The sequence below is a fragment of the Myxine glutinosa genome, chromosome 4, assembly GCF_964187855.1.
Source record: "Myxine glutinosa chromosome 4, kmMyxGlut1.1, whole genome shotgun sequence".
In the NCBI taxonomy this organism is placed as follows: Eukaryota; Metazoa; Chordata; class Myxini; order Myxiniformes; family Myxinidae; genus Myxine; species Myxine glutinosa.
The window spans coordinates 102,034,095-102,050,708 of record NC_136264.1 but is presented as its reverse complement, the minus strand read 5'-3'; the positions used below and the strand labels follow the sequence as shown (position 1 = coordinate 102,050,708).

General features: G+C 40.0%; 1 protein-coding gene across 2 annotated transcripts in view; it reads left to right on the top strand.

The window, feature by feature from the left end:
- LOC137425055 (prolyl 3-hydroxylase 1) overlaps positions 1 to 16,614 on the top strand; it is a 125,243-nt gene that overhangs the window by 31,623 nt on the left and 77,006 nt on the right. For both annotated transcript variants that reach the window (XR_013623129.1, XM_078776239.1), the window contains exon 3: positions 15,312 to 15,464. Coding sequence is in view for 1 of the 2 variants with exons in the window: in XM_078776239.1 (XP_078632365.1) it covers positions 15,312 to 15,464 (153 nt within the window). In the remaining variant the exon portion in view is untranslated. The remainder of the gene's footprint in view (positions 1 to 15,311; positions 15,465 to 16,614) is intronic.

Below are 16,614 nucleotides of genomic sequence, written 5' to 3'. Positions count from 1 at the left end.
AACAGGATCTAAGGCACGCATGCATGGGTTGGACAAGTTGGACACACACTATGCATTGCGTGGACAAGGTGGAAACAGAAGGGAACTCCAAAGAGGGAAAACTGGAAAATTGGAAGCAGGAGGCATTTGGGTGCGGTTAACTAGGGTAGGAAAGATCATGGTTTTTGGATTGGAGACGATATTAGATGGTTACGAAATAAATATATATTTTAAATGATATATGGGAATGGATCTCAGAGATTAGGCATTCAAATTATTGAAGGTTAACTAAAAGATTTGGATCCTAAAGCTGGAAAATAATTTATTCCTAGGAGAATTACCATATTGTTATTGGATTGCTAATAAAAACGTTGCTCGTTCACAAATGACCTTCAGTGTGGAGGTCATCTTTCAGTTACACTTTTATTGACCCATGTACCTTGTCTCCACTAGAATGGGCATGCTGCACCTGTGCTGTGCATTTTGTCTTAATATCGTCAAGGCATAAGCCTGACCCATCACAACGTTATGTGTGTTCTTCACAATTAAATAATAGCCAAACTTGGGTGAAGCTCAATGCTATGTTGATTTGGAACTTCTTTAGCATTAAAAACATCCTCATGGCCATTGGTAATAGCACTTGTCCTTAAAGGAAGTTTATCCAAGAGAGCTGGAGCATAATCCTCTGTCTTTTTTGCTTACATAACTATGTTCGTATTTTTCTGAACCAGGAAGCAACTGCTACATTAACTTCAGCTGCCCTTTTTATATGAGTTTAGCAAGCAGTTTCATTAGTACCGGAGATTCTGGTGGGCCGCGTGCATCTTTCAGATACTTGGGGGTGAGGGGAGAGGTACAGAGCATGGAGAGGGCAGAGGGTGCAAGACCAGAAATGTTACAGAAGAAGACAGAGACACCACCGACCTGTTGGCGATGGTGAACTGATAGGCCCATAGACTCGGCTTCATCGCAAAAGATTCCAATGATCTTGAAGGCCTTGGTTTCCCCGGCATCAAGCTCAGCAAGATACGAGGCAGGGGAGCCAGCCCAGAGGGGAGAGTAGTACTCCATCAAGCTGCAGATGAAAGCCTTGAAGGTGGATAGGTGTTCAGGTGTGCCAAGGAAGGACTTTTCATGATGGTGGATGCCCAGTCAGCATCTGGATTTGGAAGCCAACTTTGAAATGTGGCTTGCCCAAGAGAGATCATGGCTGAGAGTGAGACCCAAGATTTTGAGCGACTGAACTGTTGAGAATGTAGACAGAGGGTTTGCGCAATGGTCCGTTTGGAGAGAGAGAGAGAGAGAGAGAGAAAGAGAGAGAGAGAGAGAGAGAGAGAGAGAGAGAGAGAGAGAGAGAGAGAGAGAGAGAGAGAGAAAGAAAGAAAGAGAGAAAAAAAATAAAAAAAATAAAAAAATAAATAAGTGTGTTAGATTTTTCAGGATTGAAAGACATGTTCCAAGTATTTGACTCGTTTGTGATTTTGTTATGGTCTTAAGAGAGGGAAGAGGCTGCTGCTTGTCTATCAGAATGATGAGGGATGTCATGGCACAGTGGAGTCATCAGTAAAGAGATAGAGAGGATTTCCCAGAGAGTCAGTGAGATCATTGATGAATATTGGGAATAGGATGGAGCCTAGAACACTGCTTTTGTGGTACTCCAGCCTTGACAGGGAGAGTTGAAGAAAGGGTTGCATTGAGAGCCACGCGTTGGCTACGAGAGTGGAGGAAGTCACTAATCCAAGAATGTAGTTGGCCTTGGATTCCACAGGCAGACAGTTTGGAGAGCAAAGGAAGATGCCAGACTGAATCAAAAGCAAGAGATATGTCAAGGACAAGATATGTCAATTGACGGTCCTGATCTCATGACTGATATTGAGGGCCTCCATCAATTGTTCGGAGAGTAGAAGACTTGCAAAGTATATTCCGCAATGTTTTTGAAATGTGATTTAAATCCATGGATTACAGATTAAAATTAAAGATATTGTTACATTTATGGGAAGGGTCTGTCGTTATAATTTAAGGCCTGAGCACTGTTTGTGTTCTTGTTGTTTATCAGACTTCAAACATGTATCAAGGACATTGCATGCTAGAGATAACTGCTTGGCATACAGCCTGTGTGAGAGACAGGCTTTATCCATTTCAGCCTGGAGTGGTTAAGGGTGTCCTGTCATGTGTCTGGGAGCTGGGTGAGAGGGAGACACTCCGGGCGTTCCCCACATGCACGCAGTGGCATGCTTCTCCCCCTTCCCCACCCCTCCTATTGCATACCCTGGATTAATAGTCAACATACATATCAAAGCTGTACGGTATTAAACTTTTCTTCTCTATAAATGATGACGGACTCAGTACTCATAATTATCTCGAAAACGTTGCTATGAATATGACAAAGATGAACGAAATAAGAATTGTGACTTTTCTAAATTCCATTCTCACAGCACTAAAGTAGTTAATTGAATGGTATATGACAATAAAACATTCCAATCCCACAACTTATTTTCACCCACTTTTTATGCCTCTGCCCCGTTCGTCCGACCGTCCATCCGTACGGGCTAAACCTCGTTTTTCTTAGCAACCACACATGGCTGATTGAGACGAAACTTTCAGGGTAGGAGTGACACCCATGCAGAATGTTTTTATGATAATTGTGACGTCATAGTTCACGTGGTATGGCAGCCATCTTGGATTAAACGCAAATAATTAAAAAAATATTTCTCGGAAACCGCTGAATGGAAAAATTTGAAACTTGGCACACTGTCAAGTACTCCCAATGGGGAACAAAAGCATGATGAATGATGACATCATAGGTGAAGTGGTATACCAGCCAAAAATGTTTTAATCGAATTCCTTATCCTAAAAATCTGAAATTGCATGCACATGATCTATGACCCATTTGTATTGAAATATTAAATTTATGACATCATAGGTCACATGGTTTGGCAGCCATATGGGATTTAACCTAAAACCTTTAAAAAAACATCGCTCCCAAACCACCAAATTGATTGACTCGAAACTTTACGTGTGTCATTGACAAGGCATGGGGTATAAAAAGATGACCACAAAAACGTCATTGGTAACATGGTGTGGCAGCCATATTGGACTGAAGGAAAATATTAAATAATTATATCTCTTAAACCGCTTACCCTAATGATGCGAAATTTTACAAATATAATCCAACACCATTGTTGCATATAGTTTGAAAATGATGATTTTGTAGGTCACGTGGTTTGGCAGCCATCTTTAATAGAAAACGAACCTTATCCGATCAACACGAAGCTTCACAAATGTGATCCCGACACATGCATATGCAGAGTGTACATTTTGTAAGGTCATATGTCACGTTGTATGGGAGCCATATTAGCTTGAAAGCCAATACTTAAAAAAATCCCTTCTCTGAAACCGCTTCACCGATCGATGTGAAACCTGTCATGGCTGGTGAAAATGTGATAATTGAAAATAGCTGAAGGGATTTAAATCAAACTTGTTTATATTTAGGACAGTGAATGAGGGCATCTACCCATTGTGGGACTATGTGGAGGCATATTGGCAACACAGTCGCATTGCTCTAGTTTGTGTATGCTTGTTGTATGTGTGAGCCCGTGGTTGGGGTTCGTTTCCTTCATAGTGTAAGTATTGTGATTATTTATTGTGTGCGTCATCGTCCGTGGGAATTATCTTCCATATCTGCTGTCTTGTGAATAAATTATTATATTTCTTAAGCCTGCGTGCAAAGTGCTCCTGCCATCTTTCCTATGTCAACCGATTTGGTTTATTGAGAACCCTTGAAGGGAAATAAATAAATTACGGTAATCCCCTTGTTTGGATAATTGCATGTGTTAGACATGTGCAAGGCTGGAGGTGCGTTACAACAACTGCTCAGGCAGCTCACTGCCTAAAATTCACCTTGTAGTTTGGCTTTTCACAGAATTAATTTCCATCATTTGCAGTTCCCTCCTAATTGCTTCTGGTTTTGGGTGGGTGGCATACATGTGACAATATGGCATATAGTTTTGAGCACTTCCTTTATCGTGCATTGACCATACGGTTTATAATTTTACTTAATAATTGAACCGTGCAGATATTACATAGCACCCAGAGAGAGGCGTGTGTGGGTGGTTGGCAGAGCATTGCTTGGGACGGGGCAGGAGGAGGTCTTACATTGCTGGAAAACATCTTAGTTGCAGTCCAGAACCACCCACTGCTAAATGCATTGTCAGCTGCTATACTTCTACCCACAGCTTCAGTCAGCCTTTAGAAGCCGATTTCCTGCTTGTCAAATTTAGCAATTTGTCACATCCCTTTTCTGTTGTTCTCTTTCAATACCATAAATAGCCAAATTAGATCATCGCGCGGCTCTGCTGTTGGCATTTTCTCCCATCCCTTTCTGCTTTTCCTTTTATTCTGTTGGGTCCTGATCCATTCTGTGTTCTAGCTCTTCCATGAGCCTTGACTTTGTATTTAAAAAATTGTCTTTTTCCTAGGGAAAACAATCCTGATATCCTCGGCCTCTCCACTTATAGTCTCTTTAATTCGACCAGGATATTACTATTTTGAAAGGCAAATGGAGTTAGTTCAAGACAGCCAAATGCTGACTGTCCTGACCTTTCTGCATTTGTCCTTCAAACTTCTGCTATCATAATCGCCCTTTGCTCATCCCGCTCAACTGCTAATACATCCTTCATATAGCATGGTAAACAAAACTCTATGAAGTATTCAGTATGTGGCCTAACTAAACTTGTATACAATGCTAGAACAGCTTCCTCAGATTTATAAGCTATTTACCTGTTTATCCATCCTAGTACGGTACCAAATTCCTTTTCTTTACTGCTGCCAGCTGCATTGCACTGATTTATTTAGGTTACTGAGCCACTGTGATTCCGAAATCCTTCTCCTGTTATACTATGCTGCAGGACGTTTCCATTGAAAATATATTCCCTGCTATAAGCATATTCCTGTCTCTTTTCAAATTATACCTTTCATTTTTCAACGTTGAACCTCATTGGCCTGGTCCCGGTGCATCCCCCCGACAGGTAAACTTTGCTGCATTATCCAAACTCTTTTGGTTGGTTGTGTTGTGTTCCTTTTCAAAGTCAAACCAAAAAACCTTCAGAGGTATTAGATAAAACATTTTCAAACACAATATAACGACAAACTTGTACTGCAGCTTGTATAAAAATGCATACTGTTTTTTGATTTGGAACTAGTTTGAAGTTGGTTGAAAATGTCCATGAAATTAACTAACCTGCAATGTATAATCATTGAGTTGCAGAATATTATTAAACAACCTCTTTTTTGCCAGATTTTGTCAAATAATGTGCATTGTGTTTTTGTCATTTGTCTGACGGATTGGTGCAGAGGCACTTCCGTTTAAGCTGTCGAGTCTATAGGTTCGGTTCCTGACCCAACTTTTAACTGTTGCATCACAAAGTGCACCTTCCCTTGCATGGACATTAAGCTCGGTGTCCTGTCTGCTAGCAATAGTTGGTATATCTTTCATATCCTATGGTGTCTTTTGCAAAGAGTATGGTAATTATTGCAGGCACCCTGAACAAATTACAAATTCCTGTGACCTTCATTCGAGAATCGGGCCTGCCTAGTCAGTTTGTGAAATATTTGAGCCAAAAACCTTTCCCTTCTGAAACCCACAAGAAGGTGGGAATAATTGAGGCCTTTGAAGAAGTTGTAGGATTGGAATGTTTTTGTTTTTTTGTCATTTAATAGTCAAGTAACTACTTTGGTGATTTCTTTATTTGAGAACCCTAAATAATTCCCATACACGAAAAACTATATCTGTTAGGAACCTAATATTTTGCGTAAATGTAGCCTAATTATACTGAATGATGTAACATGATCCTGAGAGTTATAAGGTACCACGTTATTTATCAGGTATCACATCTGCTGCATGCACCATATTAAATATGTCCTTGTGAATGCCAAAACTTTAATATGGAACAAAATTATTGGGAATTAGTATGGACTAAATACTATGGAATATCTGTGTGAGCACAGCTTTAGAAAACCATGTATTGTTGAAAAATAGGAGAGTTAAGAGAGCTGTTTTTTCCTTGTAGCCTTGTGACGCCATCTTACCAAATAAACCATTAGTTATTTTTTTGCTGATTTTATTTATGATTTATTTATTAATTATTATTATTATTTATTTATTTATGCTGATTTATGATTTTGATTTTAATTCGTACTTAACTTCTTTATTTAATTATCTAAATTCATTTTCCTATGATGGTTTTTTTCGCATTTGTATAATCGCAAGTAACATTAATGCTTTGAGTATTAAAGTTTGGAAGAGTGTTACGACCAAAGTTCCAACAGAGGATAAAAAGATCATTCACACAAGGTCTGTATTTAAGATGTTAGGCAATCACATGTGTTTGCATTAAGCACCGAGTTCACATCACAATAGTCCCATAGTTTTGAAAATTTCAAGTTCTGTCTCAATCGGTAGCTTAGCTGTCAGCTCTGCTCCTTTTTCCCCATTTCCATAAGGCCACCTTTAATAAAAACACAAATTTTCTCAATGCATTTCCTTTAAACAGTGAATTTTTGTGTTGGAAATTATTGGGCTTAATTCGACTTTCCGTAAGTACCATGAAAGCATATTAGGCGAGTTGTATTTTTATGCACTTTATTGCTTGTTTGTTGGGATACGAGTTGAGCATTTGTGAAGTTTGCTTGGCTAGTCAATACGTCTTCGCCGATCGTGACTGGAAAGGGGAAGCTTGCATGCTTCTGTAGAAGAAGCTTGCGTGCGTGGAAGACGAGGTCGTGAAGAAGTATTCATTTAAAAAAAAAAAAAAAAAAAAAAAAATATATATATAACAGCTGGAACCAAACAAAAATATATATTTATAACAGCCGGAACCAAACAAAAATATATATTTAAAACAGCCGGAACTAAACAAATATATATATTTATAACAGCTGGAACCAAACAAAAATATATATTTACAATAGCCGGAACCAAACAAAAATATATATTTATAACAGCCGGAACCAAACAAATATATGTATTTATTATAACAGCTGGAACCAAACAAATATATAAATTTATACCAGCCGGAACTAAACAAATATATATATTTATAACAGCCGGAACCAAACAAAAATATATATTTACAATAGCCGGAACCAAACAAAAATATATATTTATAACAGCCGGAACCAAACAAATATATGTATTTATTATAACAGCTGGAACCAAACAAATATATATATTTATAACAGTCGGAACCAAACAAATATATGTATTTATTATAACAGCCAGAACCAAACAAAAATATATATTTATAACAGCCGGAACCAAACAGAAATATATATTTATAACAGCTGGAACCAAACAGAAATATATATTTATAACAGCCGGAACCAAACAAAAACATATATTTATAACAGTCGGAACCAAACAAAAATATATATTTATAACAGTCGGAACCAAACAAAAATATATATTTATAACAGCCGGAACCAAACAGAAATATATATTTATAACAGTCGGAACCAAACAAATATATATATTTATTATAACAGCCGGAACCAAACAGAAATATATATTTATAACAGCCGGAACCAAACAAATATATATATTTATAACAGCCGGAACCAAACAAATGTATATATATATATATTTATAACAGCCGGAACCAAACAAAAATATATATTTATAACAGCCGGAACCAAATAAAAATATCTATTTATTATAACAGCCGGAACCAAACAAAAATATATACTGTATTTATAACAGCCGGAACCAAACAAAAATATGTATTTATAACAGCCGGAACCAAACAGAAATATATATTTATAACAGCCGGAATCAAACAAAAACAAGTACAGATACATGCAAAGTACACCACCCCCATGCCGAATAAATACTAGTAAATGACAATCTCCAGCGCGGCATTGACGGGGTGCCTAAGGCGCCCGGCGATACCGCCATGCAGCACATAGAGACGGCATTGGGAGGGAGAGATGTACAATAATTGATTGATGAATTGCCTAAATAAAATCAATAAACAGAAATCGAAAAATAATTTCTTCATCAATTGGCTAATAGCATACCTCAACCACCAGTGCTTCATCCGAAGGTAACTTTTTGACAGTTAATTAAATAAATCATTACTTGAGAAAATTAAATAATTAATTGATTAATTGTCTAATCAATAAATAATCGATTAATTGATTAATCAATAAATCACAAATATCCTTTCTAGCCACATCACTTGGTCACAGTCGTGTCTGAATATCAGCTTCCTCGCTCAAAAGGTGCCTGAGATATTACTCAGATGAGAAAGAAAATAAATAACTGATTAATAATGAAAATAAATAAATAATAATCGTGAAAATAATTAAATTATTAATCAATTGGCCAATAGAATACCTAAACCACCACCGTTTCATCCGAATCTGTAACTTGAAAAAATTACAATTAATTAAAACATTAATCGCATAATTAAATAATTAATTGATTCATCAATAAATCTAAAAATAGCCTTTACAGCCAAATCACTTGGTCATTGTCATGTCCAAACATCAGCTTCCTAACTCAAAAGGTGCCTGAGATAATGTCCAGAAGAGAAATGAAATAAATCGGTACTTAATTAATCGATAATAATTAAGTAACTAATCAATTAATTGATTAATCAAAAAAAAAAAATTGCACATACGTTGTCTCCCTCAGAGAAGTCTGCCTGGTACATCTTGGTCTGACGTAGATAACAACTGGCACAATATTTGAGTGTTTTCATGTCACAAAGACTTCGTTTGTCGAAGAGTTGGTAGCCATTGCTCTGTTGGTAATGAAGCAGAGTATCATCTTTCCAATTGCAGACATCGATTAAATAATTCACCAAGCCCGCCATGTTCGCAGGGGGCATTCCCACAAGGTTCAAAGTCCATTTACTGGTAGTGGCCATCAGGGGTTTTGGTAGAACGTGCCCGGCTACAATTGTTCAGGCCTTGCACCGGCCTACATTGTCAAGATTTTGCGAAAGCTGCACGATCTCAATCATTTGCATGAACTGTGAAATTTCTCCAACTCTTTCGCTGTGCAGAGGCACATCCCTTTCAGATAGAGATACATCCCTTTTTCTCAGGTAGAGGCACATCCTTTTCTCTCAGGTAGAGATACATCCCTTTTTCTCAGGTAGAGGCACATCCCTTTCCCTCAGGTAGAGACACATCCCTTTCTCTCAGGTAGGGGCACATCCCTATCAGATAGAGATACATGCATTTCTCTCAGGTAGAGACACATCCCTTTTTCTCAGGTAGAGATACATCCCTTTTCATTTTCAAATATTGTTTACTTGAAGCCATGACATAATCCATATATGTAATGTTGTAATCATTCCAGCCGACGAGAATTTTGGCTTCATCACAAATTGTATATTATGAAGTCACAAAAAGTGCCATGATCATGTTACACATGGATACGACGTGAATTTTCCTGGCAAGAGAACGTTCATGTGTTTACATTTGCGATGGAGCCAAAAAGTCTCTTTGCAAGATTTAAACAGATTTCTTACTTTCAAAAATGGTTTTGGGATTCCTCGCATCCCACACAGCCGGCAGTCCATTTGTCTCTTATTAGCCGCTAACCGGGAGTCGACCAAGTTGGAGGCTTATTTTTTTTGGTCCTATTCGTCCGTACCTCCATCAGTCTGTCCGTCCATCTGGAGCTTTTACTGGAAAATTGCTGGACCCATTTATGTGATATTAGGCACATGTATGCAATAATATCGAGGCACGAGGAATGTCAAATTATTTTTGGGATTGGAACCACTTTTGGAATTTTGTTAATTAAAAAAACCATCCCCACTACCAACACAAAATGTTGAATTGTTTATTTATTTTTTATACTGTGCCATCTGTTCTTCCAACACACAGCCAACTTTGAATATGTTTTATTTATTGATATTCACTTTACCATCACCACTACCGACATACCACCTTCATTTATTTATTTATATACATTTTAACATGAAAAAAACCGACATACCAGCTTAAAATATTTATTTGTTTATGCACTTTACCATTTCTACTACTAACACACAACTTTGAATTCACCAGACTGGGTGGTGTAATGGTGGTTAGACGATCTACTCTGAGTCTGGAGGGTCAGTGGTTCAAGCACCCGGCTGCGTCATGCCAAAAACTTTTTTTAAATGGTACGTGCTGCTTCCTTACTTTATACTCAGCATTTAAGAGGATAGAACATGGACAAACAGTGCTGGGAAGGCAATGGCAAACCACCCAGTATAATCTTTACCAAGAAACTACTTTGGCAGTACCAACACTTTGTAAATAGAGTATGGTACAGGTCTTCTAAAAAATAATTTATATCCACTTTACCATCTCCACTACCTACATATTTATTTATTTATTAATTTAAATGTAAAATCTACACGTTGCATTTTAGGGTGCAGTGTGGGGTTGTGTATGCAATGTATTCTTGTCCTGTCTGAAGTCCGTGCCCTGTGTTCAGCAGGAAAAGTGGAATGATTGTCAGATGCAGGCCAAATGATCCTTTCCTATCATTTAAAGATATTTATTGAAGGTTATCTGGTGGCTGCAAATCATTCTGCAAGAGGTAAAGGTTATGTTGTTTGCATTGGTGGCGTTTCTGTCAAAGCAACGAGATTTATGCCGGAGTTCTCAAGTCTGCACATCATTTGCCCCAGATGGTCTAGCACAGGCCTAATTTCAAACATTGAAACATAAGGAATACGTATCGTTTTGGCAAGGCCCCTGCTACCAGTAGTCTCATTGAAGCTATTTGGCGAGTCTGTCTGATATTAGAGCAGCAAGTAGAGTCTTGCAGCAAGACTGAGGTTTTGTTAAGAATGCCATTGTGCATTAACATGTCTGCTTATGTCATGATGATAAATAATGTGGGCGGTGTGGTTTAAATGTTACCAAAGTCACATAAATAATAGAATAATGTTCCGGAATAATGTTCACTCACATGGAGGTGCTGTGGATGCTTCTGCGATACGTACGCTTTGACACTATTGTAAATTGAGAAAGGTAGAGTGCGGTTGCATACTCTATAGATGCTTAATAAATTATATTTCGGAAACTCTTTACCATCTTCTATAAATATCCCGTAGAAACCGGATCCTGCATAGAGAATCGCAGACGAAAACAAAACACATTCTAGTGGTCTGGAGAGAAAATAAGGTGAAGAAATGAAGCCAGCGCTGTGTATGGCGGTCTGCACAATGCTGCTGTGTTTTTCGCATTCGGGGAGAAAAAAGAACCAACAACACCGAAGAAGTCAGAAAATGTGTCGGCTGGAAAAGGCAACAAGGTCTTAATGGTGAATGTCTTTCAACCATAGATCCTTCGTTCTTTTTCGCTGGTAGGTTTGTGTTTAAAAGACTTCTGTCGAGCAGTTGTACTTAAGTGTGGGGAAACAGGTATGAGGAGGTGTAAGAACAAATTCATGAAATGTCTTTCATTCTCTAGAACTCTGTGTCTGGGTGGAGAGAGAATTAGTCACGAGCAATGACAATAGTGGTTTTGTAAAATCGTTATCAGTGCTTATTTCCTGCTATAGAATTGTATTGGCGATAGTCATCTACTATATAAGAGAGATGTCTGTCTCTGTGTGTGTGTGTGTGTGTGTCTGTCTGTCTGTCTGTGTGTCGCCATTTTTCTCAGAGATGGCTGAACGGATCTTTGTCAAACTTTCAGAGGTTCATCAGTGAGTGCCTGGGAGTGTTTTAGGCAAAAAAAAAACATTTTGAAAAAAACAAGAGAAAACTAGAACGGGCACTCGGTAGAGCGCATACCTTCGCCGCAGCTACTGTTCTGTACTGTACTAAAATACGATTTTGACCTTTTCGTGACCTTGACCTTGACCTTTGACCCGATTGCTCCCAAAATCTAATCAAATGTGTCCCGTATAATAACCAATCATCCCACCAAATTTCATGCAATTCGGTTGAATACTTTTTGAGTTATGCGAATAACATACACACACACACACAGACATACAAATAAATACACAGCGATCAAAACATAACCTTCCGCTTTTGCGAAGGTAATGACCTCAGTGTGGTCACTAGCTGCGACGTGTAGAATCATGAGGATATCCGTTGCAATATGTTCTTACCTCATACCAACGCACGTCCGAGTGTATGCGCATGCGCTATTCAAAAAGGCACCCCAACAACAAGAACAACAACGTGGTCCTCTCATAGAGCTGCTCGTCGCAGCTAAAAAGATGTTTTTTTTTTGGAGTTTAATAAAAAGAAATCGCTCGAATGTGCCTAAGCCTTTTAAAATTAATGACAGTTATATACAAGTACACAATCGCATAAATAAATACAAAACAATCACCAGACATTTGAACACAAATAAGTCAAACAAATCCGGAAGTGTACGAAGTTGGCAGTCCGGCTTCTTCTTCTTCCTGAATCGCATCACTTAACTCAGAAACGTGAGCCACATTCACCCACCAGCATATATATGAACCCCCTTCCTCTCCTGCCTCTCCCCTCCCCTCTCCTTCCCTCCCTCCTCTCCCCTTCCCCCCTCTCCCCCTCCCCTTCCCTTGCCCACTCCCTCCCCCTACCCCCCTCTCCCTCCTCCCCCCTCGCCCCCATTCCCCCTACCCCTTCCCCTCTCTCCCCCCTTCCCCCCTCCCCCTACCCTCTTCCCCCCTCTCCCCTCCCCTTCCCTTGCCCCCTCCCTCCCCCTACCCCCCTCTCCCTCCTCCCCCCTCGCCCCCATTCCCCCTGCCCCCTACCCCTTCCCCTCTCTCCCCCCTTCCCCCTCCCCTCCCCCCTCCTTCCCCCTTCCCCCTCTCAAGGTCCCCCTGCCCACTCTGGCTCTCCCCCTTTCCTTTATTTTTCAGTACAAGCCAAACTCAATGACTGCATACGCAATCCTTTTGGGATTGAAAGCAGTGAGTTGCCCTCTGTTCTCTCCAATAAGGCACAAGAGTGTTTGTTGGAGGTTTCTTGCGACGAATCATTAATGTCAGAATCTAAAACACATTCCCTATTTGAATTTTGGGTTCATATAACTTGAGGGTACCCAGAACTTGCAGACAAAGCAGTGCGTTTTCTGATGCCATTTGCTACTGCATAACTGTGCGAGACAGGGTTTTCATCACTTACCGCCCTCAAATCGAGACACAGAATCAGGATGAATGAGAGACCTGAAAAAAAACTCAAGAAAGGACTCAAGAAAGGACTCAAGAAACTCAAGAGAGACCAAGACTCAAGAAAACTCAAGAAAACTCAAGAAAGGAGACCTCAAGAAAGAAAAGAGACTCAAGAAAAGGAGGCTCAAGAAAGGAGACCTGACCTAAAGCTAAAGTTGACAGACATTACACCTGACTTCTCAGAACGTGGCTAAAAAACAGGCACATCCATCGCATTAGAGAGGTAAGACCAGTTGTGTCCTGGTATACGTGTCCTGGTCTTGGTATTTAATATACGAGTTGTGTCCTCGTATATTAAAATACGAAGTTGTGTCCTTTGATTTGTAGAAGAAAAAGGTTTATCATGTGGCCAAATTTGTTTGTGGTTGATCAAAAATTTACCAGATGGCCTGGGGTATTCTAAACCACCACATTGGCGGAGACCCACAGCAATTTCCAAGTGGTCCGTGGGAAAAAAAAGTTTGTGACCGCTGAACTTGATCATTATTACAAGGAAAGGAGACTCGGTTTGTTGGGAATGGTAAAGATTACACTTTGCAGTTGCATCTGCGGAATGAGAGGAGACCCAGGAAGCAAACAGGTGGCATTTTCAGGTTTGCAATAAGAAGCTGCTTCATTTCTTGTCCCCAACAGTAATTTTGTGGTGGTTGATTTGTGATGATAAAATAAATTATGATGATTTGTTGTCAAATCAAGTTCACATGTTTGAGAAGAACAAAGGAGAAAAGAAAGAGTGATGAAAGAAAGGGAAATTCCTGGGAATGCCATGGAATTGTGTTTGGGGGCAGGGAATGAAGCAGCGAGACATCTTGTTGGGGAAACGCCTCCTCCGCTAACCCTCCACCAAACATGTGCGTTTTGCATCCTTTGAAGCCACAACAAGCAGACTTGGTCAATGTTGGAGATCGCTTCACTCATTTGAGCTGAACTTTGCTTGACTTTGGTTTGCTGGGAGATATCTGATTAATCCTCATCTGGAAGCTTTTTTTCTGGCATTCTCGATGTATTCAAACCAATTTGGGTTTCCGCATTGATTACGATGTCAGATTTCCGGTGTTTTTGTCCCCACACCTGCTGTACCACCCTCCTCCGTCCTCTCCGTTCCTCGGTCATGGGAAGCATGCTGCTGTTTTTGAGGCTCTTGGTTCGCACTGCTGCAAATACATTCGACCCCTGACGTGGTCCGACATTTGCCAGATGGCCTGGGATATTCTAACCCACATCTTCGAGGAGAGCCTCTCTGTTCCACCAGCAAGATTCCATTCCTGCCACGGCAACTTTTGTGCTATGACATAATTTCTTCCGCTTTGGCAACTCACACTCGTACCCCACCATGGCCTCTTTCATGAATGCCAGATGATTGTGATTTGTGATCTACAAGTTGAGCAATATTCTGGATACAAATATGTTGTTTTGCAAAGGATCATCTTTGTTGGTGATGAAGTCCAAAAACTCCACAAATCACGGTATAAATATAAAAGTACGATGTTCCGGTGGGAGTGTAGTTTGCTGGGGGAAGTGGAATTTTGACTTCCCACCTTGCTGGTAGGATGGCCTGGAGCTAGAGGTCATCTTTAAGCTGTCTAGCCTGGGTTTGAATCCTGACCCAGGTGGAAGTGCTGTCCCGGTGTTTCATAGTCAGGGTGATTCCTCGTCCCTCGGATGGACGTTAAACTGGTCTTCAGGGCTCCCGGCATTAGATTGTGGACATTCAAGATTCCGTTGGGTGTTTTTCGCAAAGAGTAGTTGAGCTATCACCGGCATCCTGAACAAATTCCAAATTCCTGCCCTAACCAGCAGACAACACTGCATCCTTGTGCTGCATACAAAAGAAGAAGACTCCCACCTCTTCCCCATGTGTCTGATATGTTCTCCCCTCTCTCCCCTCCAAAATGACTCCCATCCTCTGCAAACATAGTTTCCCTTTTCCCCTTCTTCCTTCCCAAATGTCATACTTTCCTTTTCTCCGTTAATCATTTCATTTTCTGGCTGCAAGTGTTCATTTGCTGCCTCAAACTCACAAGGATATGGCTCAACCTGGAGGCAAGCACACAGTTACCGAACCCACTGCTATTTCCTTATCCTAATAATGCCTTTTATGATCTACCATCTGATTTTACCTTCCCGTTTCCGTTTTATTCCCCTTCAGCTCGACAAACTCGAACGGGCTGCTGCGGCAGCGCACACTTTCTTTGTAGCCAATCCTGAGCACTCTGAGATGGCTCAGAACCTCGAGTACTACCGGAGTATCTACGCAGTGCCAGAGGAGAGCTTCGTTGACCTTGAGGCCCAACCACACATGGTACATGTACACAGTTGACACTTGTTTGCAATGTTATTTTCTCTATTTCATTTTGTTATGGTCTTGACTTGTGGCCTGACTTGGTTAGTGAGTCTGGGAAAATAGTTATAGTTAGTTTTTTTTCCAGTGCGCAATATCATTTGACTGATCATAAATAAACTGCCTCCTTCCTTTGGCTCTTCTTACGATGTCATTCCTTTGCTAATTACAACCTCATGTTATACCAACCTCCCTGTTTTGTAATTCACCTTAATGTGACCTCCGTCTTTCTTAAACAAGGCCAAACTCTACAGGCTTCTTGTGTTTGTTGCTGGTTCTGTTTTTCCATAGCAAAAGTTTCCATTTCAATAATATACAGGGTGTCCCATTATTGTTGGTGCAAAAAGGATCGTTTTATAATAGCACTATTCACACCCTGCGCTCGCGAAGCGAAAAGCGGGGTTAAGCATTCAGGTACGTACGTGTGTGTGCGCCGTGTCTGCATTTTAAAAAATCATTTTCTCGGCAACCATTGGTCCGATTGACATGAAATTTTCACCCTAGGAGGACCTCCCCCTTTAGAATATTTTAATGATTATTATGACGTCATAGGTCACGTGGTACAGGCACCATTTTGGGAAAACTTCGCACCTCTATATCTCTGAAACTGCTCCATGGAAAAAAAGGAAACCTGGCTCATTGTCAACTACTCCCTATGGGGAATAAAATATGTTAATGATGATGTCATCGGTGCCTTCGTTATGACGTCATAATTCGACAAATACAGCACTTATCCATCCGATCATTATTAATTTTTCTTCAGCAACTGTTGGTCTGATGGGCACGAAATTTTCACCATAGGAGCGCCTCCTCCTTTAGAATATTTTAATGATAACCATGACGTCATAGGTCGTGTGGTACAGGCGCCATCTTGGAAAAACCGAAAAATGTTGCACCTCTATATCTCCAAAACCGCTGCTTGGGAAAAAATTGAAACGCGGCTCATTATACAGAACTCCATATGGGGAATAGGTGTTGTTAACGATGACGTCATTGGTGCCATAATTATGACGTCATAATTCGACAGGGACAACGCTTAGTCTGATCAGTTTGAAATGTATTGAGCGTGATCTATGCAACAATGATATTAGAGAATATAAATTTATGATGT